This window comes from Brachyistius frenatus, unplaced genomic scaffold, assembly GCF_029030835.1.
Source record: "Brachyistius frenatus isolate BFR_SWC_R1_liver_20210118 unplaced genomic scaffold, ASM2903083v1 Contig_125, whole genome shotgun sequence".
NCBI classification, from domain to species: Eukaryota; Metazoa; Chordata; class Actinopteri; family Embiotocidae; genus Brachyistius; species Brachyistius frenatus.
Window position 1 is genome coordinate 1,064,337 of NW_027210724.1, and position 23,740 is coordinate 1,088,076.

The 23,740-nt window shown below is 42.4% G+C and overlaps 2 protein-coding genes across 5 annotated transcripts in view; both read left to right on the forward strand.

Moving 5' to 3' along the window:
• Positions 1-21,189, forward strand: part of LOC138629990 (phospholipid-transporting ATPase ABCA1-like) — a 37,283-nt gene extending 16,094 nt beyond the window's left edge. For 3 of the 4 annotated variants that reach the window (XM_069714055.1, XM_069714058.1, XM_069714057.1), the window contains exons 9-49: positions 4,126-4,369; positions 4,454-4,593; positions 4,680-4,796; positions 5,808-6,002; positions 7,455-7,663; positions 7,760-7,936; positions 8,020-8,242; positions 8,471-8,692; positions 8,928-9,132; positions 9,212-9,325; positions 9,466-9,640; positions 9,750-9,881; positions 9,969-10,108; positions 10,228-10,365; positions 10,507-10,736; positions 10,950-11,022; positions 11,223-11,425; positions 11,541-11,592; positions 11,678-11,791; positions 12,102-12,250; positions 12,435-12,559; positions 13,075-13,173; positions 13,300-13,489; positions 13,617-13,711; positions 13,827-13,859; positions 13,979-14,084; positions 14,289-14,363; positions 14,850-15,019; positions 15,152-15,329; positions 15,477-15,592; positions 15,688-15,832; positions 15,948-16,071; positions 16,184-16,313; positions 16,467-16,650; positions 16,784-16,890; positions 17,055-17,196; positions 17,312-17,446; positions 17,564-17,667; positions 17,759-17,851; positions 18,175-18,418; positions 18,522-21,189. In XM_069714055.1, the coding sequence (XP_069570156.1) occupies positions 4,126-4,369; positions 4,454-4,593; positions 4,680-4,796; positions 5,808-6,002; positions 7,455-7,663; positions 7,760-7,936; positions 8,020-8,242; positions 8,471-8,692; positions 8,928-9,132; positions 9,212-9,325; positions 9,466-9,640; positions 9,750-9,881; positions 9,969-10,108; positions 10,228-10,365; positions 10,507-10,736; positions 10,950-11,022; positions 11,223-11,425; positions 11,541-11,592; positions 11,678-11,791; positions 12,102-12,250; positions 12,435-12,559; positions 13,075-13,173; positions 13,300-13,489; positions 13,617-13,711; positions 13,827-13,859; positions 13,979-14,084; positions 14,289-14,363; positions 14,850-15,019; positions 15,152-15,329; positions 15,477-15,592; positions 15,688-15,832; positions 15,948-16,071; positions 16,184-16,313; positions 16,467-16,650; positions 16,784-16,890; positions 17,055-17,196; positions 17,312-17,446; positions 17,564-17,667; positions 17,759-17,851; positions 18,175-18,418; positions 18,522-18,665 (5,991 nt within the window). In that variant the 3' untranslated portion in view covers positions 18,666-21,189. The remainder of the gene's footprint in view (positions 1-4,125; positions 4,370-4,453; positions 4,594-4,679; positions 4,797-5,807; positions 6,003-7,454; positions 7,664-7,759; positions 7,937-8,019; positions 8,243-8,470; positions 8,693-8,927; positions 9,133-9,211; positions 9,326-9,465; positions 9,641-9,749; positions 9,882-9,968; positions 10,109-10,227; positions 10,366-10,506; positions 10,737-10,949; positions 11,023-11,222; positions 11,426-11,540; positions 11,593-11,677; positions 11,792-12,101; positions 12,251-12,434; positions 12,560-13,074; positions 13,174-13,299; positions 13,490-13,616; positions 13,712-13,826; positions 13,860-13,978; positions 14,085-14,288; positions 14,364-14,849; positions 15,020-15,151; positions 15,330-15,476; positions 15,593-15,687; positions 15,833-15,947; positions 16,072-16,183; positions 16,314-16,466; positions 16,651-16,783; positions 16,891-17,054; positions 17,197-17,311; positions 17,447-17,563; positions 17,668-17,758; positions 17,852-18,174; positions 18,419-18,521) is intronic. The other variant, XM_069714059.1, reaches the window with a different exon arrangement.
• A 378-nt stretch (positions 21,190-21,567) lies between these two features.
• spink4 (serine peptidase inhibitor, Kazal type 4) lies at positions 21,568-23,448 on the forward strand. Its single transcript, XM_069714080.1, has 4 exons — positions 21,568-21,659; positions 22,262-22,293; positions 22,514-22,626; positions 23,258-23,448. Exons 1-4 carry the CDS (start codon positions 21,608-21,610, stop codon positions 23,301-23,303), a joined length of 243 nt encoding a protein of 80 aa, XP_069570181.1. The 5' UTR covers positions 21,568-21,607; the 3' UTR covers positions 23,304-23,448.
• Positions 23,449-23,740: the final 292 nt, after the last annotated feature.

The window sequence follows — 23,740 nt, forward strand, 5'->3', positions numbered from 1 at the left end:
ATCAAGTTATTTTTTTCTGCCTGGTACTGTGTGAGAGGGAAATGATTACCAAACATGAACTCATGTAGAATATAAAAAAAACAGAAGTCCGTTGGCCTGAATCATTCTTGCCCAACTTCCTCCAGGGTTTCCTGTCTTTGTTGATCTTTAATACATGTCTGGAGATTTTGTTTAATTTAGGCTACTGATTCTTCAGGTGTGCCATGCTAACACACAGCGGCATATTCACTTATTTTGTTGCTAACAAAAATCATTCTTCTTCGGTTTGTGTTATTTTGTTTGAAGCAGATTAAATTGGTTTTGCTCAAGTGGCGGATGAATGAAGAATGCGGCTGACAGAATGGAGAAGTGCACTCATGTAACCTCTGTTTCCTAACCAGTAATCGTCTGCAGCCTGTGTTTCAATCCAGGGTTTATCACTTTTGGAAGGCAAAAAGAACTGCGGCCTTAATGTGTTTTCAGAATGATTATCAACCAGCATCTCATAGCTAAATGGAAAATTATGAAAAACATGGTCCTTGCAAAAACCTAAATACTGTCAGAATATAAATATAATATTGTCAGAATATGGCAGGTAGTACCAATAGAATATCTTTCACCAATTTAAACAATTTTCTCTGTTTCTAAATTGATTATTTTTTTAGCTCAAGGGATTTGAACGCTAATAATCTGGAATCCAAGTCGCTCTTAAAATATTTCAACGTATACTGAAGCCCTCATTATGATGGGTGGTAAATATGAAAAAAGAGGTAATCAATTTCTCTACCTGACAAGCCTGACAAATGCTTACTGTTTTGAAAAAAAAAATCATCTTTAATTTAATCAATATGCTTCCTGGAAACATTAGTGACATTTATACGTCCTTTTTTTGTATTGTTTGCCCTGAAACTACTTCTACTCTTAAGTTTTGGAATATTCAGGTCACAAACTTATGTAAATGTAGGTATGTGCGTAATTTCGTCTTTAATTAATTTATGATTTGCCTCTGAGCTGTCCTGGTTTTCAAAGGCTGTCTGCTTGAGCATAAACTTGAACTTTAGTAACCTCACACAGGCTCGGCTGTGAGGTTACTCTGGGACGATCCTCCTCTGCTGTGTGTGTGTGTGTGTGTGTGTGTGTGTGTGTGTGTGTGTGTGTGTGTGTGTGTGTGTGTGTGTGTGTGTGTGTGTGTGTGTGTGTGTGTGCGTTTGTGTGCATGTGTCTCTGTCTGTGTGCCTACACTCATATGTGCATTTGTATTACTCACCCAGTCACCCAAGTTAACATGGACATTATCCCACTTGGGAAATAACACATTTTCTCGATCACAAAAAAGCTTTTTCAGCACAGGCAAATACTCACAGACCTACATACAAGTTTTTGGCTGGCAGAGTTGCATGCAAACAGGCACACACACACAGGGGTACAAAAGAAAATACTCTACAGGACATTAGATTTTGTGTGTTTAAACATTTGACACCAGTACAGGGAAAATTGGAGCTTGAGAGTTCTGCCAGTCATTGCTCTGTTTGTGCAGCTACTGTAGCCTCTGGCAATAAAGAGGAGAAGACAGACATTTACACACACACACACACACACACACACACACACACACACACACACACACACACACACACACACACACACACACACACACACACACACACACACACACACACACACACATCCAGCCTGAGACCTTTAAATGCACACTGACAGCCAGACAAAAAAAACACCTACACTAAGACCTAGATCCATACAACACAGGCACACACAGATTATCACACCAAGAGCTGGAAACATGTGAGAGTTTGATGTGGCTACAGGCTCAGCTGCAAAGTAATCGCATACAGAGTGATCTCTGGGAGCATCTGTGAACTGAGACAGCTCTCTCAGTCTCACTTTCTCTTTGTTTGAAAACAGCGTGATATATTTGTTTTTGGACAGGTAAAATAAGGGCAGAACAAGAGTTACGTACTGTGAACGAGACAACTTGATTTGAAATTACACAGACGACAAAGAAAGCAATGTTATTTGTTCCGAAAGAGCCCTGCATGGAGCGTCAGGATCTTCTGCGTGTTCGCGCTTCATCTCGCCTGTATCTGTCTGTGTGTAAGCATGCGTGTTTTTATGTCAGTGAGTTATAATAGGGCTCTACTTGTGGAGCCTGCAGAGGTTTGCCTGTGAGGAGAACGACCGATAGTAACCTCTCTTTGTTCTCGCACTGCTCACTGCTTTTGTGCTAATTTCCAGCTCCTGCTTCACTGCAGTTTTCTTCCTTCCTCTTTTTCTTTCTTTCTTTCTTTCTTTCTTTCTTTCTTTCTTTCTTTCTTTCTTTCTTTCTTTCTTTCTTTCTTTCTTTCTTTCTTTCTTTCTTTCTTTCTTTCTCATTTTAGTCATCTGACCTCCATTTACACCTCATTTTATCAGGATAAAAGTGTGACTTCCTCAAGAGGACTTTATCCTTCATATGCACAGAGCCACAGCTTCCTCTAAGCTTAAGTACCTCCCTCTGCTTCAGACTTCTCAGACGCTTTTTTTGTTTTACTTGCACGTCAAGCATAAACCCCTCTTCTCATTCTTTCCCTGTCACGAGTTGGTGACATAATTGCATGTGTAGTTGACCAGTTCTGATACATTAACATGGGAACTTGTGCAGACTTGTGTCTTGACTGATAGTAACCTCTGTGTGAACCACAATGAACTCTGCTTACTTCAGCCTGATGTAACAGTGCACATGACTGTGAAAAAGATATCACAACATCTCAAGAATGTTACAAAAACGATAAGCTTTTTGTCATCGTGATGACAACAGCCACAGAATTTTGCAATTTGTGCCAAAGTCAAGGAAATGTCAAATTTCATAAAAAAAAAAAAAAATCATCAAAAAAAGACTGTACATATGTATTGGGTGTTGTTGTAACTGACAAATTATTTTCCTATTGTTTGAAAAGGAAACAGACGCATTTGGTGGAAATGTAAACTAATTAACACCAATGAATACAGAACTTTAATGAACAGAGATCATCATGGTGATATTTGTATGTAAGAAAACACCCCAAATTACATATTTTATGTGATATGACCTTTCCTCTAGATTGAAATGCCACCCCCCCCCCACACACACACACACACTCCTCCCCCCTCCTCTCCACACTGATGCCAGCACACACACACAGAGGAAGAATGAGAGGACTGGGAACAGCAGTTAAATTTATCTTTGTCAGGCAGAAGGCAAAGTGCTAAGTGTCTCCACCCTTCAGTGCAACACTCCAGACTTCCATGTTTAAAGTACTTCTCATAGTGCAGATGGTAACCTTTAATATCTTCAAACCCACTGCGTCACACACACACACACACACACACACACACACACACACACACACACACACACACACACACACACACACACACACACACACACACACACACACACACACACACACACACACACACACACACACACACACACACACACACACACACACATAAACAGGGTTTATAGAAGCTGCTTCTGTTTTGACAAATGATAGCCTTTCAAATGTGGATGTAGACATATCATTTTCAGTTCTGAGTTACAATAAATGAGACACATGAGATTCCCCGGGGGAGGAACAGCAAGTTTGAGCACATACATGGTGATACTTGGAGCAGATAAGAAATACAGTACATTAAAGTCAAACTCATGAACAGTACAGAGAGACCTCGTTCTGTTGCTGGAAGCTGATGTAATTTAGGATGGATTTCACAGGAGTGGATCTATGTAATTACCAAACTAAAATCCTTTTTTTTTTCATTCAGAGTTCTTCTTCGTTAACAAATACATCTACTTATTGTACTTTAAATCAGCTTAGAGCATGACAGTAAAAGTTGTCTCCAGCCACATATCCAGGTTCGAGAGTGTCAATGATCTGAACGTGTAATTGTGTAATCTTTAATCATCTAAAATGTGCTTTCTAAAGCGACAATAACATCCACATCTGTATGTGTGTGTGACCAATCCTGTTGTTTTTTTGTTTGTTTTGTTTTGTTAAAAAACAACCCCAGCTTTGAGGTCTGGAAGTTGGGTTGATTTGGATCCCATAACTGTCAACTCACTGCCAATCATCACCGTGGTAACATCTCCATGTATGTCTCTCCCTACAGCTTGCCAATATGAAGAGTTGGAAGGATATGCGAAAGGAAATCCTGTATCTAACTGTGAATGCCACAGGGTCTCCAAACCAGATGTATCAGGCCGTGTCACGTATCGTCTGCGGGCACCCCGAGGGAGGCGGCCTCAAAATCAAGTCTCTCAACTGGTACGAAGACAATAACTATAAGGCGCTGTTTGGAAACCACGGCAACGATAGCGACAATGAACCTCATTCTACTTACGACAACTCTTCCAGTAAGTGACACAACAACAGCATTCATTCTCTTGAGGAGACAGACAAGGCTCAAGACTCAAAATGTCTCTGTGTTTGTTTTGTAGCTCCCTATTGTAACAACATGATGAAGAGCCTGGAGTCCAGCCCCATCTCCAGGATGATCTGGCGAGCTCTGAAACCTCTTCTCATGGGGAAGATCCTGTACACCCCTGATACTCCGGCAACACAGAGGATCATCCATGAGGTGCAATAGGCTCCCTTTTGTCTAAAATCCCCATCAGAATCATGAATGAAGCGTTGAATGACACCGATCGTTTGTGTGTTTTCCAGGTTAATAAGACCTTCCAGGAGCTGGGTGTGTTGAGGGATCTCGGAGGCATGTGGGAGGAAATGAGGCCCAAACTTTGGAACTTCATGGACAATAGCGAGGAAATGGACATGGTCAGGGTGAGTAGGTGCACTGATATTATTCTTGTACAGACATCAGATCTGTGTCCACAGTCTTCTTCCTGTTTACATGAGAGGTTTACATGAGGAGATCTCTGCAACTGAAGTGTGATTATATAACTGATGTAACCCCGACTGTTACAAAGAGAGTTTATTCCCTTCGGTAGTGTTTCTCAGGTTGATGAAAGTACTTGTAGCTGTGGAGAAAGACCATGAAGGCAAAGAAAAACGAGTTTGTTTTTTTTATACAACTTTGTGTTTTTTCAGCTAAACATGAGAGGGACAAAAATCACAGACTAATATACAGACAGATAATTTGGGTTATGGGTATTACAATGTGGACCTGGCAGCCATCTGAAAACATAAAGCAAAACAAGACATGGCCTCATTAAACCCATGGGTGGTTCTGACTGAAGCTGGGACGAGCATACAAAGTGTTGGTTATCTTGCACACAGGACTCCTTGCTCAGCTGGAATCAGACATTTTTTGTCATGATCTTAAAAAAAACGTCCCCAGCAGAAGGCATCTATTTCCTAACATGGCTGATCTTGGTTAGACTTCTTTTTTTTTTTTCAGACTATTTGCTCCAACTTCTCCTTTCTGATGTAAACTGCATAAGCACCACCTCCACCTAGTGGTGAAAAGTAGGGCTGTAGAATTCTAATATTAGAATAGGTCACAAGCCACACTAAGAGATATAAACAAACACACATGCAGACCACAACACGAAAAAAGGTCATAAATCAATCAAGCCTAAAGGCATAGGGATTATTCAACAGTTGTTGTTGGTTTTTTTTTTGCTGTTGGCTGACTTACATTTCAGTGCACAAGAGTGAAAAGGTTAATAAGGATTTTCAAGTCAGAAATGATCTCGGACCCATTTGTAAAGGCTGGATGTTTTGTTTATTTGAAGCCTCTTTAATATTTTAGGTTATCTTTGTCATCACAGGCTGTGCTACATTGATTTTTTTTTTTTTTGTAATAAACATTGTAAACCACCTTTTTTTCAGACCCTGTTGCAGAATAATGCCAGCGCTGCCTTCCTCCACACCCAGCTCAGTGGGACTGAGTGGCGCGTGGGAGACGTCGCAAACTTCCTATCCAAGGTCTCCAAGGACCAAAGACCCGCCGGGTCAGCGTACACGTGGAGAGAAGTCTTCAACGAAACCGACCAGGCCATACAGACCATCTCCCGCTTCATGGAGGTTAGTGTGTTCATAAAATATGTAGGTGCATCACTAAAAAGACATCATAAACAAAGCAGTAAAAATCAATGAAGTGTTTGGAACAACGAGGAATGTGTAGCATGTTGGGATATTTTCACAGGAGTCTCAAGCTGTATATGCAGACAAATTATATTACCGTGTAGTCATGTTGTCAAGGACATAGCCAATAGACTCGTAATCATACAGTTCTTAAGTTGTCTGTAGAAGAGCTTTTGGCTTCTATCTCAAGAGGAGATCCAGAACAAAACAAGTGGGGTAGTAGGTTAAATGCTAATTGCCCATTTAGGTCACTGGATTATAAAATGTTGCCGTAGCCTTTCTTCTGGTGTTTCTTAATGCATTTTGAAATGCATCGGTGCAGCTATTAAAACCCTTGAAATCAAATGTTCTTTCCTCTTCCTTCCTTTATCAAATTGAATCCTGCTAACTTGGTCAGTATGCCAGAACCAAACCTCAGCCACAAGCACACACCCCTGAACTCGCTGCCAAATGTTTATTAATGTTTTTGACCTCTGAAATTGTTGTTTTACGTATCTCCGTCAGGGAATTTCTGCATAAAATAAAGATCATGGTTCAGAAATGAAAGTTGGTTATGAAGTGATATCTTCTAACGTTAAAGGTTTTGCTCAATTACAATTCCATGTCACACAAATATTAAGACAGGGACATTTCTTTGATGTTTAACAATCCACTGACCTACTGACTTTAAGAGGATCATATAATCTGTGTAAACTGATTTTCTTTCACACCAAAAGGTATGCGAAGGCCTTACGCCACCATAAAATCTGTCAGGCATGTGGTCTTAAGACTGCTGATGCGGTGGTTTTTTTATGCCTTCTGAGTGGAGTATCACGGACTTGGTATGAGGGGATGAGGTACAAGTCCGTTTATGTCATCTAAATATGTGAGAGGCTAATCTGTAGAAGGTCCCAACAACTCAGCTAAACAAGCCTTGTGCAGTTACTCAGTGTCTACATAGGGCACAGTTGTTATCCAATTCTGAATAACAATAATTGTGAAAAACCATGTAATGGTTTGAGCAGGAATTTCTCTGTGGCCAAGAGTTCATTAGTTTTCATATATGGAGCTGTTGGGGAGCTATCACTCAAAATGGGCTGCAGTCCAATGACTCTGTAAACCCTGGCAGATTCAAAATAAACAATTGCAGTCACCCCATTAACATTTTAATCAGCCCTTTAACAGAACAATTTGTACTACCATTAAGCCAGTAAAGGTTTGATCACAGACTTTCAACTCTTGTGGAAAAATGTCATGTTTCTCTCTAAAAACTCCACGACTTGCCTGTTTTCTTTTTCCATCTCCTTCTTTTACTGGGTGACACTCTTAAAACAACTTGCGCAAAAGCACCTTTGTTTCCAGTCAAACTCTTATAAAAAAAAACTTGCAATTAACCCACTCCCTCTCCTTCAGTGTGTGAACCTGGACAAGCTGGAGCCGGTAGCCAATGAGGAACGACTGGTCAACAAGTCCATGGGTCTCCTGGATAACCAGAAGTTCTGGGCCGGAATCGTGTTTCCCGACATCACCCATAGCAACAGTACCGACCTGCCATCCAATGTGAACTACAAAATCCGCATGGACATTGATAATGTGGAGAGGACGAACAAGATTAAAGACGGGTAAGTTGCTGTGTCCACCAAGCAATTTTTATTGGTTCACACACACACACACGGTCTTCTTTTTTTATGTTTAATGATTTTCATCTTGCTTTGCAGTTATTGGGACCCTGGTCCCAGAGCAGACCCCTTCGAGGACCTGCGGTACATCTGGGGTGGATTTTCTTACCTCCAGGACGTCATCGAGCAAGGAATCATCAGAGCCGTCACTGGCACCAAGGAGAGGACGGGAATCTACATTCAGCAAATGCCCTACCCCTGCTATGTTGATGATATGTAAGTGAAAAGAATATACAAATATTTCCATGTACAGACACCGCAGATGATTTGTGTCTAACTTTTCATGTCATTTATCACAGTTTCCTGCGAGTGATGAGTCGGTCGATGCCTCTTTTCATGACCTTGGCGTGGATGTACTCGGTAGCCATCATCATCAAGGGCGTCGTTTACGAGAAGGAGGCACGGCTCAAGGAGACAATGAGGATCATGGGACTGAACAACGGCACCCTGTGGCTGAGCTGGTTCATCAGCAGTTTAATCCCGCTGCTGATCAGCGCAAGCCTGCTGGTGATGTTATTAAAGGTCGGTGTTGCCGCGGACACGCACTCGCACATGTGTATAGTGAGTCATCGTGCAGGAATGTCTGCACATTCTAGAAAACAAGTGATCTTACTCACACGGATCAGTGCCGATGTTTATACTCAACATTTAACTTAATAGTGAATCTGTTTTTCCACGATGTCTGGAAATGTAATTAAGTTGTGGGAAAACAAGTGATATCATCCTGTTCGTTTTCTTCCTCTTTCTCAGATGGGCAACCTCCTGCCTTACAGTGACCCGGGCGTTGTGTTTCTCTTCCTGGGATCCTTTGGCGTCGTAACCATCATGCAGTGCTTTCTCATCAGCACCCTGTTCTCGCGTGCCAACTTGGCAGCGGCCTGCGGGGGCATTATATACTTCACCCTCTACCTGCCCTACGTGCTGTGTGTCGCCTGGCAAGACTACGTGGGCTTCGGAGCAAAAGTTGTTGTGGTGTGTGGAAGAAACTTACTAATCATCATATCGATACTTGCATGAATATATTTTGCGTTGACTGTTCCTCACATCTTTGTATAGAAATCTCATCTCTACACTGTCAAAGAGTGATATAAAAAGGTCCCTGGTATTTGTTCAATTACGGAGAAAAAACACATGCGTGCTCGTACATTTTGTTTCCAGAGTTCCCTTTTCTCTCCACTGAACTACGGATCCTTTCTTCCTCTCTCAGAGTCTCCTGTCTCCCGTGGCTTTTGGCTTCGGCTGTGAGTACTTTGCCCTGTTCGAGGAGCAAGGCGTGGGAATCCAGTGGTCGAACTTGCTTGCCAGCCCTCTGGAGGGAGACAGTTACAACCTGACCACCTCTATCTGCCTCATGCTGTTTGATGCCTTCTTGTACGGAATAATGACGTGGTACATTGAAGCCGTGTTCCCCGGTGAGTTTAAATTGTGGTATTTGTCAGTTATCGCACGGACAACACGAGTTATTTTACAATAAATGTTGTTGTATTACAGGTCAGTATGGGATCCCCAGGTCTTGGTATTTCCCTTTCACAAAGACGTACTGGTGTGGAGAGAAGGAGAACAAGAACATCTCCACCCCTATGTCAAAGAAAGGCAACGCTGACGGTACAAATTATAATCATCATTACCATTACTTGTTTGTCTTTCCAGATTTAAACTAATGTTGAACATTTCTAAGAAGTGGATATATTTTTTGTATACCAAAGCTTATTGCTAAAATGCTGCTGTTTTTATTTTATCCACAGCTGTGTGCATCGAGGAGGAGCCGAGCCACATCGATCCAGGTGTTTACATCGAGAATCTGGTGAAGGTCTACAGTCATGGAAACAAGCTGGCTGTGGACGGACTGTCGCTGAGATTCTATGAAGGACAGATCACCTCCTTCCTCGGCCACAACGGAGCTGGCAAGACCACAACTATGTAAGACAGTGAACACACATTTACCATCATCTTCAGTTTAACCGAGCTAAAAGACTAGGTGAGGAATTTTGAGATCTGATGATTGACTGTGATGTTGTGTTTCTGATAGGTCAATCCTGACAGGGCTGTTCCCGCCCACCTCTGGTACCGCCTACATCCTCGGCAAAGACATCCGCAAGGAACTCAGCACCATCCGCCAGAATCTGGGCGTCTGCCCGCAGCACAACGTACTTTTCAGCATGTACGTATACGATATCAGGGGCTGATTTCTTTTGCACACTTTTAGCCTCCTGTGCTGTGGTAACTGTGATTTGTTGGTTTGCTCCAGGCTGACAGTGGAAGAACACATCTGGTTCTACGCCCGCCTGAAGGGGCTGACAGAGGAGAAGGTGAAGGCCGAAATGGAGCAAATTGTGAATGATGTCGGACTGCCTCACAAACGACAGTCTCGCACCAGCACCCTGTCCGGTCAGTTTTTCACCTTTCACTCATTCCACAGTTAATATTAGGCACACAATGCATAGGGATTGTATGCATTTATTTTCATTGTGAATCTTTTTGATTTTTCTTCCTGTTGTTTTTTTCAGGTGGGATGCAGAGGAAGCTGTCAGTGGCCCTGGCTTTTGTTGGTGGCTCAAAGGTTGTGATCCTGGATGAACCCACTGCTGGTGTCGATCCTTACGCACGCAGGGGCATCTGGGACCTGCTGCTCAAATACAGACAAGGTAACTAAGTCTGTTATTAGTTTCGAAGTGATATTTATTCATTGTTTTTTATGTTTGATACATTTCACTTTTGTAGTTTTTTGTAGAAGCAAATTAAGTCTTATAGCAAATTAAAGTTGACGTTATTTGTCCCTCTTCCAGGCCGCACCATCATCCTGTCCACTCATCACATGGATGAGGCCGACATCCTGGGTGACCGAATCGCCATCATTTCCCACGGAAAGCTGTGCTGCGTCGGCTCCTCGCTCTTCCTGAAGACCCACCTGGGGACAGGCTACTACCTGACCCTGGTTAAGAGAGACTATGACCTGACACTTCAGTCCTGCAGGAACTCCGCCAGCACAGTCTCCTACATCAAGAAAGCAGAGAAGGTAAACAGGAATATTAAACGTGTTATAAAGAGAAGTAAAAGTTCAAATAAAGAAGCTCTTTTGTTCTCTTATTAAAAGAACATTAACGTTTTTTTTATTCCCTTTGTTCTTCAAAGTAGGGCAGAACAACCATGAAAAACCTTTTTTGTAGTGATAGATGATTCCTTCATTTGTTCTTCTTCTTAGCTGTTTACCCTTTTGTCTTTTGTTCAGGAGGACAATGTGTCAGAAAGCAGCTCGGATGCCGGCCTGGGCAGCGAACCTGAAAGTGAAACCACCACTATTGGTAAGAACTGACAATGATAAACTGGCTAGCTTTCTTATTAAATTAAACCCACATTACCAGCAGAGCTCGGTGCAACAGAGAAACAGTGTCACATAATCTCTGCTGAAATGTAAAATTAGACATGTGAGGCTCGTGAAATAATTATAATTACCTTCCTTTCCGACCAACCTTTCACTCAATCTGCTCCTTCTTTCCTGCAGACGTCTCCCTCATCTCCAATGTGATTTTCAAACATGTCCCAGAGGCTCGCATGGTCGAGGATCTCGGCCATGAACTCACGTATGTCTTGCCCTACCAGTCAGCTAAAGATGGAGCCTTTGTGGAGCTTTTCCATGAGCTTGATGACCGACTCACTGACTTGGGAATATCGAGTTATGGAATATCTGATACCACCCTGGAAGAGGTAAGGAGCACTAAAGAGCTGACTGACCGATAATGTCTGGTCTAATTTGGCCTTTGGGTAACCATCTGTTTTCAGTTTAGCCAATGTTTTAATCTGATGTCTTCCAACTCTGCAGATTTTCCTGAAAGTGGCTGAAGACAGCGGAGTGGATTCTGTTGAGCTTTCCGGTGAGATTTATCATGTATTTTCTAGTGAAAGAAAACAGCAGACTTGAAACACAGTTGATTTAATACATTTCTCCCGTGGCTTCAGATGGAGTCGTACCAACCAGGACTCGTCGTCATCATGCGTTTGGAGACCACCAGAGCTGCCTGAGACCCTTCACCGAGGACGACTTTGACTTCAACGACTCCGAAGGTGACCCAGGTAGAACAGCACTGTCCAGCTTGCAGTGCAATGAGATAAACAGTCTAGGAGCTTATACTCTGTATTTGCACCTAAACGTTTTATTTCATCAAAAATATCACATAGAAAATTAGGAGACGTATCTCAGTTATTTTCATGGGAGTAAAAAGTGCAAGAAAACAGACCTGTGTTACAAAACATAGAAATCTGTTGCTTTGTGCAATTGCATGAATTCAGTTATTGCTAACAGTTTCTGAGAACCTTTACATAATAAGGACACTCATTTACTGTGTTGCAAGTTTGCTCATGTGCATCATGGTGTCTGATCCAGAATCCCGTGAGACAGACTGGCTCAGTGGAACAGATGGCAAAGGTTCGTACCAGGTCAAAGGCTGGAGTCTGAAGAGACAGCAGTTTGTTGCACTTCTCTGGAAACGATTCCTCTACGCTCGCCGATCCAGGAAAGGCTTCTTTGCTCAGGTACACAGATGTTAACTTCAAATGCAGAGACTTCAGTGGTAGCCATTGAAGTCTGTTTGCCTTGCATCAATCATTCAAGATTATCCTATCAAATGCAATCTTCTCACAATAAAGTAATAACTCAGAGGCGTGTCTGTTTTTATGAATGTCAGTTGTACTGAATTGTCATGATGGTATTTTTCAGATTGTTCTTCCGGCGGTGTTTGTGTGCATCGCCCTGGTGTTCAGCCTGATTGTTCCTCCATTTGGAAAATACCCCAGTCTGGCTCTGGATCCCAAAATGTATGGAGAACAGTTCACCTTCATCAGGTGAGATATCTTTCCCTCTGTCTGCAAAAATAGTATTTTCCTCCTTTTCATCCCTTTATCTCTAGTTCTTGTAAAAAAAAAATTTTAAAAAAGAGAGAGAGAGAGAGAGAGATTTGTCTACCTTCTTAGCGTAACCATCTGTCAAAGCAGTTTTGAATCTTCAGTTGAACTCGAATCGTTCTGTTTTCCTGTCAAGAAAAGCACATGTTTGAAATAGCATGCTATTTCCATCCACAAAGTCCACAACACATTAAAGATGGAAAAGATACTTAACTGCACTGAAGTTTGCATGCTGACTACCTATTTTTGAACTCGGTGGTGAACGAAAGCTGACGAGCGAATTGAGCACAGCTGTTAAAGGAATTTTGTAACATGTTAATAGAATATAATAATGTTACATTTTTATAACGGTTAATTGTGAGTGTTCAAACTGTATTTGTTTGTGATGATTTGTTTACGTGTAGCCTCCCTTTCAAGACAGTTAATGACCGTGGCTTCTCCGTGTCTGTTTGTAGTAACGACATACCTGAGGACCCTCACATCAACAGACTGCTGGGAGCTCTGACAGAAAAACCGGGCTTTGGAACACACTGCATGAAAGGACACACCGTAATGTGAGTTTTGAGGAAAAAAGTTAATTTTGGAAAATAAAAACTATATACATTTACAGTGGAGTAAAAGCACCGGGCTTATGAATAAAATGGAGATTTTGATTTTAATCTAAACTCTCTATGCTCCAGGGACACTTCCTGTAACGCAGTTGAGGATGAGTGGTCGGTCCCTGAAGTCTCTCAAAGTGTGGCAGACATTTTCAACGAAGGCAACTGGACCATGGAGAATCCTTCACCTCTTTGTGAGTGCAGCTGCGAAGGACGCAAGAGAATGCTGCCCGAGTGCCCAGCCGGGGCCGGAGGACTTCCACCAGCGCAGGTTAGGGACAGCAAACACTATCTAAACATAAATCCAATATTTTAATAAAGTCAATATACTGAATATTAATCAGCAACGCAAAAAAAACCATACATGAATTAACAATTTTTTCTGGTTTTATTTCCAGATGATGATCAGCGACAAAGACACTCTGCAGAACTTGACCGGCAGAAATGTGTCAGACTACCTGGTTAAAACCTACGCTCAGATCATCGGCAAGAGGTAACACCCACCTGACATTTTATTGTCATTACCCCGACTTTATATCTATAATGTGAATTATTTTTCATTCATGGAAGCATTAAGCACTAAATCATTTATTTTTCCTCTCTTACAGCCTAAAAAACAAGATTTGGGTCAATGAGTTCAGGTACGTTATCAGTCAGGATGCATCTTTAGTTGATTTGTGTATCAATATTATTGATCCGAGTGTTTCTTCTGCTCTGCTGAGTCCTTCACTGACATTCAAATGTTTGTTTCCTGGAACAGATACGGTGGATTCTCATTGGGTGCCAGTAGTTCGCAGCTTCTGTCCCAAATAGATGATGTTGATGATGCAATCGAGCAGCTGAGGAGACGCTTTCGTCTTGAAAGAGTACGAGATTTTATTACATTGTTATCAAATAAACTGCACTGTACTGGTTCATAGCCTTTTACTCAAGGACCCTGCTGTGGTTAAAGTTAGTCGGGGTAAAAAGACACATGAGGACCTCTGTGTTGTAAATAATCCCAGCTGAACAAGACTCTCTCCCTCTCCGACTCTTTCTCTCTCCTTCTCTCTGCCTCGCCCGTCCTCCAGGGAACGTCAGCAGATCGTTTCTTTCGCAGTCTCTCCAGTTTTATTCAAGGATTGGACACCAAGAATAACGTCAAGGTCAGTGAGTGCGCGTGCAGGCGCCGGTTATGTAACGGCACATGGCTGTGGAGGTTAACGTCACAAGTTCCCACAACAAGGCCACTGTTAAACCCACAATATGCACACAACATACTTCATACTGTGTTACTGGCTCACATAATAATTCATTCAGATAACAAACCTCTTACGGCATATTCGTATTGTTATTGATTACATGCGCAGACTGTATATTGCTCTTCATTTGTAAACAACTTGTTCTTGTTGAGGACAATGTTGATGACGAAACTTAATTTTAAATATGTAGGCGTTGACTGATGAGCAATTCCGTCACAAAAATAATGAAAATTGCAGGAGAATAATAAAACCGAAGTGCTTTTGAAATGCTCCCGTGAATTCAGGAAAAAAAATGAAGTGGTCACGAGGCAGCTGCTAGTCCAGGTTGCTCTGTTTGTCCGCTGATGTTAAATAAACTGAAATCTCACATCTGCCTCTTGTTACCTACAGATCTGGTTCAACAACAAGGGCTGGCACAGCATCGGTTCATTCCTCAACATTATGAACAATGGTATCCTGCGGGCAAATCTGCCAGCTGGCAAAGACCCCGCAAGGTTTGGCATCACCGCCCACAACCATCCTCTCAACCTCACCAAGGAGCAGCTGTCGCAGGTCGCATTGTGAGTATAGCAGTGAATATGAGGGTGAATTCACAAGCGGCGAAGTCTCAGTATATCTCTGCTTTTTAGTTTACTCACAGATACCCCCGACTCACTCTCATTGTCTCCTTCGCTGTCCTCTCTTTTTCCCAGGATGACGACATCGGTGGACGTTCTGGTGTCTATTTGCGTAATCTTCGCCATGTCCTTCGTCCCTGCCAGTTTTGTGGTTTTCCTCATCCAGGAGAGAGTGAACAAGGCCAAACACTTGCAGTTCATCAGTGGAGTGCAGCCCTTACTCTACTGGCTGGCCAACTTTGTCTGGGATATGGTAAGACATTGGACTTTTGCTGGACCTTCTGCACAGCTGGCTCCGCTCCAGTGCAAGAAAAGGTCAAAATATTCCAAATTGTAATATCGATTGAAAATGTGGCGCGATAGAAACTTACAGAAGCCTGTTTCTCTCCCTCTCTTGCAGTGTAATTACATCGTTCCGGCCACGCTGGTGATCATTATCTTTGTGTGTTTCCAACAAGACGCCTATGTCTCCTCCACCAATCTGCCGGTGCTGGCCCTGCTGCTGCTGCTCTACGGGTAAACACTCGCTTTGTTGGGCCCCTCCAGTCTTCATGTTTTGTTTTTATCTAACTTGAATCTCTCTCTAAAATCCTGTTTGTGTCTTCTTCCAGGTGGTCGATCACCCCGCTGATGTACCCAGCCTCCTTCTTCTTTAAGATCCCCAGCACAGCCTATGTGGTTCTAACCAGTGTCAACATACTGATAGGAATCAATGGCAGCGTGTCCACGTTTGTCCTGGAGTTGTTTGGAAGCAATGTAAGTATTTATTAGCAGCAGTAGATTGATGGTTTGAAAATGGGTTTTTGTTTGTAAATTAAGAAATGATGGACATTTAACACCTTTCGTGACTGAATGTTCGACCCTCTTTCAGGAGATCGGTGGCATCAACGACATCTTGAAGAACGTCTTCCTCATCTTCCCTCACTTCTGCCTGGGCCGAGGACTGATTGACATGGTGAAGAATCAGGCCATGGCTGACGCTTTGGAGAGATTCGGTGAGTCCAGTAAACTTTTGGTGTCACCTGCCATAGATGTATTTTTATTGGTTTTTGACCAGGCAGACAGAAGAAGCTTTGTCAAAGTGCTGAAATGTCTTTTCCGTTGTAGGTGAAAACCGTTTCCGCTCTCCTCTGGCCTGGGACATGGTGGGAAAGAACCTGTTTGCCATGGCCGTAGAGGGTGTTGTCTTCTTCTGTATCACCGTCCTCATTCAGTACCGCTTCTGCTTGAAGGCCAGGTGGGTGAAACTGGTTACGTACACGTGCGATAAGGCCTCGTTATCGAATAGGACTTCTTCACTCAAATGAGATTCGAATTCCCTCTTGGATTCAATTTTAAACCTCCTTCAAGTCTGTCCTAAATGTAACGTCTCCTCGCTGTGATCTTCCAGGTCATCCTCCAGTCACCTGAAGCCTATCGGAGAGGAAGACGAGGACGTGGCCAGAGAGCGTCAAAGGATCCTGAACGGAGGAGGACAGTCAGACATCCTGGAGCTCCGGCAGCTCACCAAGATTTACAAGCGGAAACAGAAGCCGGCAGTGGACCGGCTGTGTGTTGGCATCCCTCCTGGAGAGGTACAGACAGACTGCCTGCTAACACCCGCCACACAACTCCATTCATAAAGAATGCAGATACACAGTGGAATATGTGTGTTGTTTGAATTGTTTTTATTACAAGATGTGAACGTTTCCTTCTTTTTTCCTGCAGTGTTTTGGTTTGCTGGGGGTGAACGGAGCAGGAAAAACCAGCACCTTCAAAATGCTGACGGGAGACTCTGTGGTCACCAGTGGGGAAGCCTACTTAGCCGGCAAGAGGTAAGAGATCATATCGCAACACATTCATTTATTCTAATCTATTTAATTTGCAATGGAAATTTGATTTGTAAGAAAACATGTAACAATAAATTATGTTTAGGATATATCGTTTTTCTTTCTATAAAACTAATAAGGTCTTCTTTATGTGTTTTCTCTCACTCCAGCGTAACTACAGAGATCGATGAGGTGCATCAGAACATGGGCTACTGTCCTCAGTTCGATGCCATCAACGACCTCCTGACCGGCAGAGAGCACCTCGAGTTTTACGCCATCCTGAGAGGAGTCCCTGAGAAGGAAGTCTGTGAGGTCAGCAGCATTAGTCTTTTAAACAAACTCCTTAATCCTTTAATCGTTATGTCTAAAAGAGAAAAGAAAAAAACAGATGGTTAACACTCGTGAAAACTCTTATCACGTCCACTAGGTGGCAGAGTGGGGCATCCGGAAACTGGGTTTGGTCAAATATGTGGACAAGTCAGCGGGCAGCTACAGCGGAGGGAACATGAGGAAGCTGTCTACGGCCATTGCTCTCATAGGAGGACCGCCTGTCGTGTTTCTGGTCAGTAAGAAAAACTATTGCATGGAACATGGCAGAAGGTTCGAGTTCCTGTACACAGTGGTGTGTATCTTAATGGTATTAAGCAGCAGCTGAGTGTCTGTTGTTACCCGTTTACAGGATGAACCTACAACAGGCATGGACCCTAAAGCACGTCGGGCCCTGTGGAACACCATCCTGAGCATCATCAAGGAGGGACGATCCGTAGTCCTGACCTCTCACAGGTGAGACGGGAGATCATGGACATAACAGATACAGATTTGGACATGTTCACATCCCCGTTAATCGTTTACATTTACCTCATCATTTTTACAGCATGGAGGAGTGTGAAGCACTTTGCACGCGGATGGCCATCATGGTTAACGGCAGGTTCCGCTGCCTGGGCAGCGTGCAACACCTCAAAAACAGGTAAACACACACAGCACAACACCTGGCAACGCGCAAACCAAGACCTCTTTATTTTCAAATGATGAGACTGGATTTCAGCGTTGGCTTATTGTCTCACAGTAACAATAATCTGAAACACTTCCATGTGAAGCAGCGATAATTGCATGCATATCAATATTTCCAGTAATAAACACCAGATTTGTACTCTGACATGCAGCGGTTGAAGTATTTCTGGCAGCTGCAACAAAGATTGTAGTGAAGAAAATCAGGATCTGAACAAAAACAAGAAGGTAAAAGTTATCTTTATACATGAATACACTCCTATTTTTGCACATTTCTCTCAGGTTTGGTGACGGCTACACCATCATCCTGCGGGTGGCGGGGCCGGACCCAGACCTCCGGCCGGTGATGGAGTTCATTGAGCGGGAGCTGCCGGGGAGCACGCTGAAGGAGAAGCACCGCAACATGCTGCAGTACCAGCTCTCCTCGTCCCTCACCTCCCTCGCCCGCATCTTCTCCCTGCTCTCCAAGAACAAGGAGACGCTGAGCATAGAGGACTACTCTGTCTCTCAGACCACGTTAGACCAAGTAAGAAGCCGCGCGCCACAGTGAGCCGATCAGAACTAGCCCGCGACTCCAACGCAGGAAAAGCCGTAACTTGTTGTTTTTCCCCTTCCTCTCCGCCCTGCAGGTGTTTGTAAATTTCGCCAAGGACCAAAGTGACGAGGACCATTTGAAAGATATCCATCTGAGCAAGCGGGACGCCATTGTGGTGGACATTACCCAGCTAAACTCTTTCCTCACAGACAGCAAGAGCAGGGAGAGCTGTGTCTGATTCTACAACATACCATCAGTGGCCGTTGCATATTATGTGCTTCAACCACCCTCCCAAACAACCCCGACAACATGGACCACTAATTCGTCGGGGAGGCGGGGGGGAGACTTTTTTTTATTTTTATTATTTCTATTTTTTTAGTCTTTTTTAATTATCATTTCTCAGTGGACCTGCACTTCAGCGCACAGCCTCGTGAAAAGGCAGAGACTGCAGGTATCGTGACAGACACTGAAACAATGAAAACTCAATGCAAATCAATGCAAGAAACATATATAAATATATTTAAGACAGATAGTTCCGTGAGGGTTGGAGACTGGTGCTTCTCCTTCACTAGGTGGAGAAAAGACTCAGAACACTTGAAGCGACGCGACACCGGGATTTAAATGCTGTGTTTGACTGGAAAGCAGGTAGCCCGGCTACACACTCAACGACGACACAAAGGGGATGACGGGACGAAAAGTCTCTGGTTTTTACATCCCCGTTCCTCAAAGTAGTTACCAGTAGTCAGTGGGACTGTGTAAATGCTACTCTGTCGAAGGAATCAAACAAAACAACCAATTGGGATCATTCACTGCCAGCTATTTAACAACCGACTGACTACTTTTTTTATTCAGGGTCAATTTCTCTCTCAATTTCTCTTCGTTACCAAGCGCAGTTATTTTGTAAAGCAAACGATGGTTTAAAAGAAACATTTCCAATCCAGTTTCAGTCACAAATCATCACAATTTATACTAATGAGATTTCTAAAGATAATTTAATTCTTCTGGACAAACATAATCTCTACAGAGTTTTGTTTTCTTTGTTTGGATAACAATCAAGACTGCTAACCAAGTCGTCTTTTCTATTTGTTGCTATTGGTGTTTTTGACATTGTCCAGCACAGTGCCTATACTGGTGGAGAGAAATTTCAGCACTCCATTAAAACTCAAAACAACAATGTATGTAGGCTGCCAAGGAATGTAAAAGACAGAAACCCAACATTCATCAAAGCACAACAACAACAACAACAAAAAAACATGTTTTTTTTTGTGTGTGTGTGAAGAAACTTGACTGTTTAAATGGTGTCCTTTACTGTCAAAAACATAAAGACAAAAAATATTGTGGTTCCTTGATGTCTGTACGAGATGTGCAGTCGGCTATACTGGCTTGTTTTTTTTTTACTCAACCTGCCCTCTGGAAGTGGAACTGAAGGTGAATCGGAGCGGACACAGGAGGGCTCCAGGTTGGTGGGGAATTTGGACTGGTTTATGTATTTACTGCATGCTTCTCAAATGGGCCACACACCTGGACTACCAGCACTTTGACGTGCGCGTGTGTGTGTGTGTGTGTGTGTGCAAAGCATGCCGCCGGATGTGCGTGAAGACTGAAGAGGACGGAATTCTTTACTGTTGGGTGGAGTCGAAATATGTTGTACAAAAGAAATCAAAATATGATCGAACGAATCGGACGGAAAAGCTTTTATCGACGTGCGAGGGCAGCGTTCCAGACCTGAGCCCGTACCGATGTGGATATTATGTACAGTAGCAAATTTGTGACGTCGAGTGATTTAAAAAAAAAAAAAAAAAAAACTACACAAAAAAAAAAAAATGTTACCAGTGGAGTGAACAACCAGTATCTGTGCCAAATGGAGCTGACCATGTTGTCTTCGATCAACCAGCATAATCTGGAGGAGGCAAACGTTTCAGTTCGATTTCAGTTCTTTATCCATCTGCTCAGTCACAGATGTCCTCCTCTTCTCATTGTCAGCAGCTTGAAACAAGAAAAGCACACATGTCCGATGTGAGCTCTTTCATTCAGTCTTACTTTCGACTGAAAGTTCTTTCTATCCTCTCGTGATGTTGCCAAATTCTAATCTTTGTGTTCGCTCACATCCGTAAACTGTCACGTTGAAGCTACGTGTGCTGCCGGAGACTCGAGTTTCAGATGCGAGGTTGAGATATTCGCCCAGAATTGTTTTAAAGCCAGACTCAACGCGAAGGATTGTTGCAATTAGATTTGTGCTTGTAACACTTTATAGTCCAAAAATGATCATATTGAGGGTTTAAATTGAGGACAGACCGTCATTACAAGTGATAATAATATTGGAAGTGGTTTCTGTTATCTCTAACAACTGCCCGGGAACTTAAGGTTCTCTGCCACCACCACCGAGGCTCTGATCCTTGTCCCACCAAACTTCTCAGTTAAAGAAAAAATTGAGCAACTTTGTAATCTCTGGTTTCAACTACATAGAGGGAGGGATTTGGTTTGGGCAAAGGAAACATGTCAAAACAAAATGTCTGCACTGGAAACAGACACGAATCAGAAAAACTTTGTTCAAAACTCAAAGTGGAGAACGAAGGCTTGTTTGATTACGACGGCAGTGAGGTGAAGAGAGAAATGCAGGACCAAGGTGGTGATTTTTCTCCTCTCGTGCTCAATATTATCATTTGTTTACATTTTTAAGTATTACAGCTGTTTCAGTCTGTTATTCATTGTGTATAGTTACTCTTTACATTAATAAAAAATTCATACGTTTTGAAAGAAAAGACTCCAGATTGAATTATTTTTGAATTAGTTGTGTGCGACATATAAAAAAAAAAATAATAATAATAATGTGGGCGCGTCACATGGAAGTTTGTAGCTTCTGACTAAACAAAAGATGTGTTTATTCTGTGTGTGTGTGTGTGTGTGTGTGTGTGTGTGTGTGTGTGTGTGTGTGTGTGTGTGTGTGTGTGTGTGTGTGTGTGTGTGTGTGTGTGTGTGTGTGTGTGTGTGTGTTAAAATGTGTGCTGATGACTATAAGTTTCTAGACTTTGCATGCGTTTGTGTGTCCATTTTCATCTGCTGTGTTCCCATGCTCACACACACACACACACACACACCCACACACACACTCACACACACACTCACACACAATTACACTGCCCATGCAAACAGGCTCAGGGTTATTCATCCACCGACATCATGACGGGGAGAGTTGTTTTTCTGGGACTTCTGCTCATCTGTGTGGCCGCAGGTAACAAAAGACAAAATGTTCTTTTATAAAATATCACTTTTTTTTTAAAAGTATTTTCAGCTGCTGTCATCTGAGGTTTGTTATGGAATAAACTTTTAAGTCGATGGAGTGACTGCTGTGTCGAGGGCTTAGTTTGAAACGACATATTGAACGTTTTTCATCGTTTTAAAACTTTGAATTAAAAAGTGATTTAATGCAGATTCTTATCTTTTAAAATGAACACGAGAAAAAAAAATCAAATGTCAAAGTGAAAACAGATCTCAGCGGTGATCTAAATTAAATGATTGGAATTCATTTTAGAAATAACATTTTTGAAAAAAACCTTTGATGCATATTTTAAAGGCACTTTTCAGTGTAATATATTCTGACATAAACGTGTAAAAAAAAATTGTCATGAGACTATACATAATAGACACTCATCCACCTATATTTCTATCTGTGAGCAATAGTAGATAATAAATATCGGGGGAATAATTCCCAGCATGACTTCATGTCATTTGAATTAGTGCAGTTAGTTTCGTAAAGCGGTGATATTTGTCTTTATGATTTGGGTTGCGTATGTACTTACTCCTGATTTTAATTGTTGTCTGCTTCTTGTAAAGCTGCCGAGGAGAAGTCTGGACTCATGAGAAAGGTGACATGGATCTTTTAATAGAAACGTTTGAGCCTGTCTAGGAAAGGGTTTTAGTGCAGTGCTGTTTGCAGGTGTAAGAGGGAATAATAATAATAATAATAATACAATTCATGTAGAATGACCTCTAATTTACAAATCGTACTTCTATATTTAGAAGACTTTTTAATTGAAGCTTGTATTACAGTAGAATATAATATTCTGCTGTTTAATTTTCCGGCAGGCTTCCTGTCCTGACATGGGGGAGATTGTGGCGTGCCCCTTGAACCTTGCTCCTGTGTGCGGCAGCGACGGAAACACATATGCCAACGAGTGCACCTTGTGCGTCCAGAGCCAGTGAGTACACACAGCTGCTCCACACTCACACTTTAGTTCAACATCACCTAAATTGACTTCAGGGAGGATGAAGTGCTGGAGCTGCCCTCTGCTGGTGAAAGGATTTAAACACTCTGGCATCTGATTCAATCGACTGGGAAGCCTTTCATTCATCTTCACAGGAAATAATCAAATTTGTCAGCGCTAGAAAATGATTGTTCTGGTGGCTGGTGAATTATTACTTTTTAGCAGTCATGAAAACTTGACAGGTTTGTCCATTAAATCTAATGATGGACGGCTTTTAGTCGACTAAGCATTTCTTCTGTCGGGTGGGTCGCTCTTCCTGAAACTTTTTTGAAGAGTGAAACTGCTCTTTTAAAAGAGAGCTTTGTCTCTGTGCTGTTGATCTATCCCTGTCATTCCTAGTTTATTTTAGGCCTTATACGGAGTGAATTCATGGCTTCTATCACTTCATCTCCAGCCCACTCACACTTCCAGACATTCAGAGATGATGAATGAACGTCACTATGAGGTCTGATTACCCAGAAGAATCTTGTGACTGGCCTCATTTTCACCTACTGATGCAAAGTTGAGCTGAATCACTGCTGACAGGATGAATCACAGCCACGTCGTGTCATCATTCTCTCTTTAGAGAAACCAGGACGGACATCTTGATTGTCAAGGAGGAGAGCTGCTGACCGGCACAGCTGCTGATGTCACCGGCAAGGAGGCCAATCAGGATCCGATCATCATGAAAAAAAAAAATCTCTCAAATGACTTCTGGACTATCGCCTGCCCTGAGTGTTTGTCATTGTCATGAGTAATAAATTTAAAGCAGCAGAATCCTTGTGATATTTTCTTTTATTATCCAAGAAGTCAAGATTGCACCGAATGAATAATCAAAATGAATAATTATCTGGATCATGCACATTGAGGATTATATAAAAAAAATTTGCACTGAATCTGATATCTGAGGGGAAAATAAGATGAAGGAAAGTGTGATTTAATCATTTAGGTAATGGGATCTGGAGTGACCTCCCTTTGTAAAGTGAAGGCAGAAGGTGAACGATCGTCCGGTTATCTCAGCGACTGAGCTCACTGTTTACTCTTCTTCTACTGAGTAACACAGCGGTCA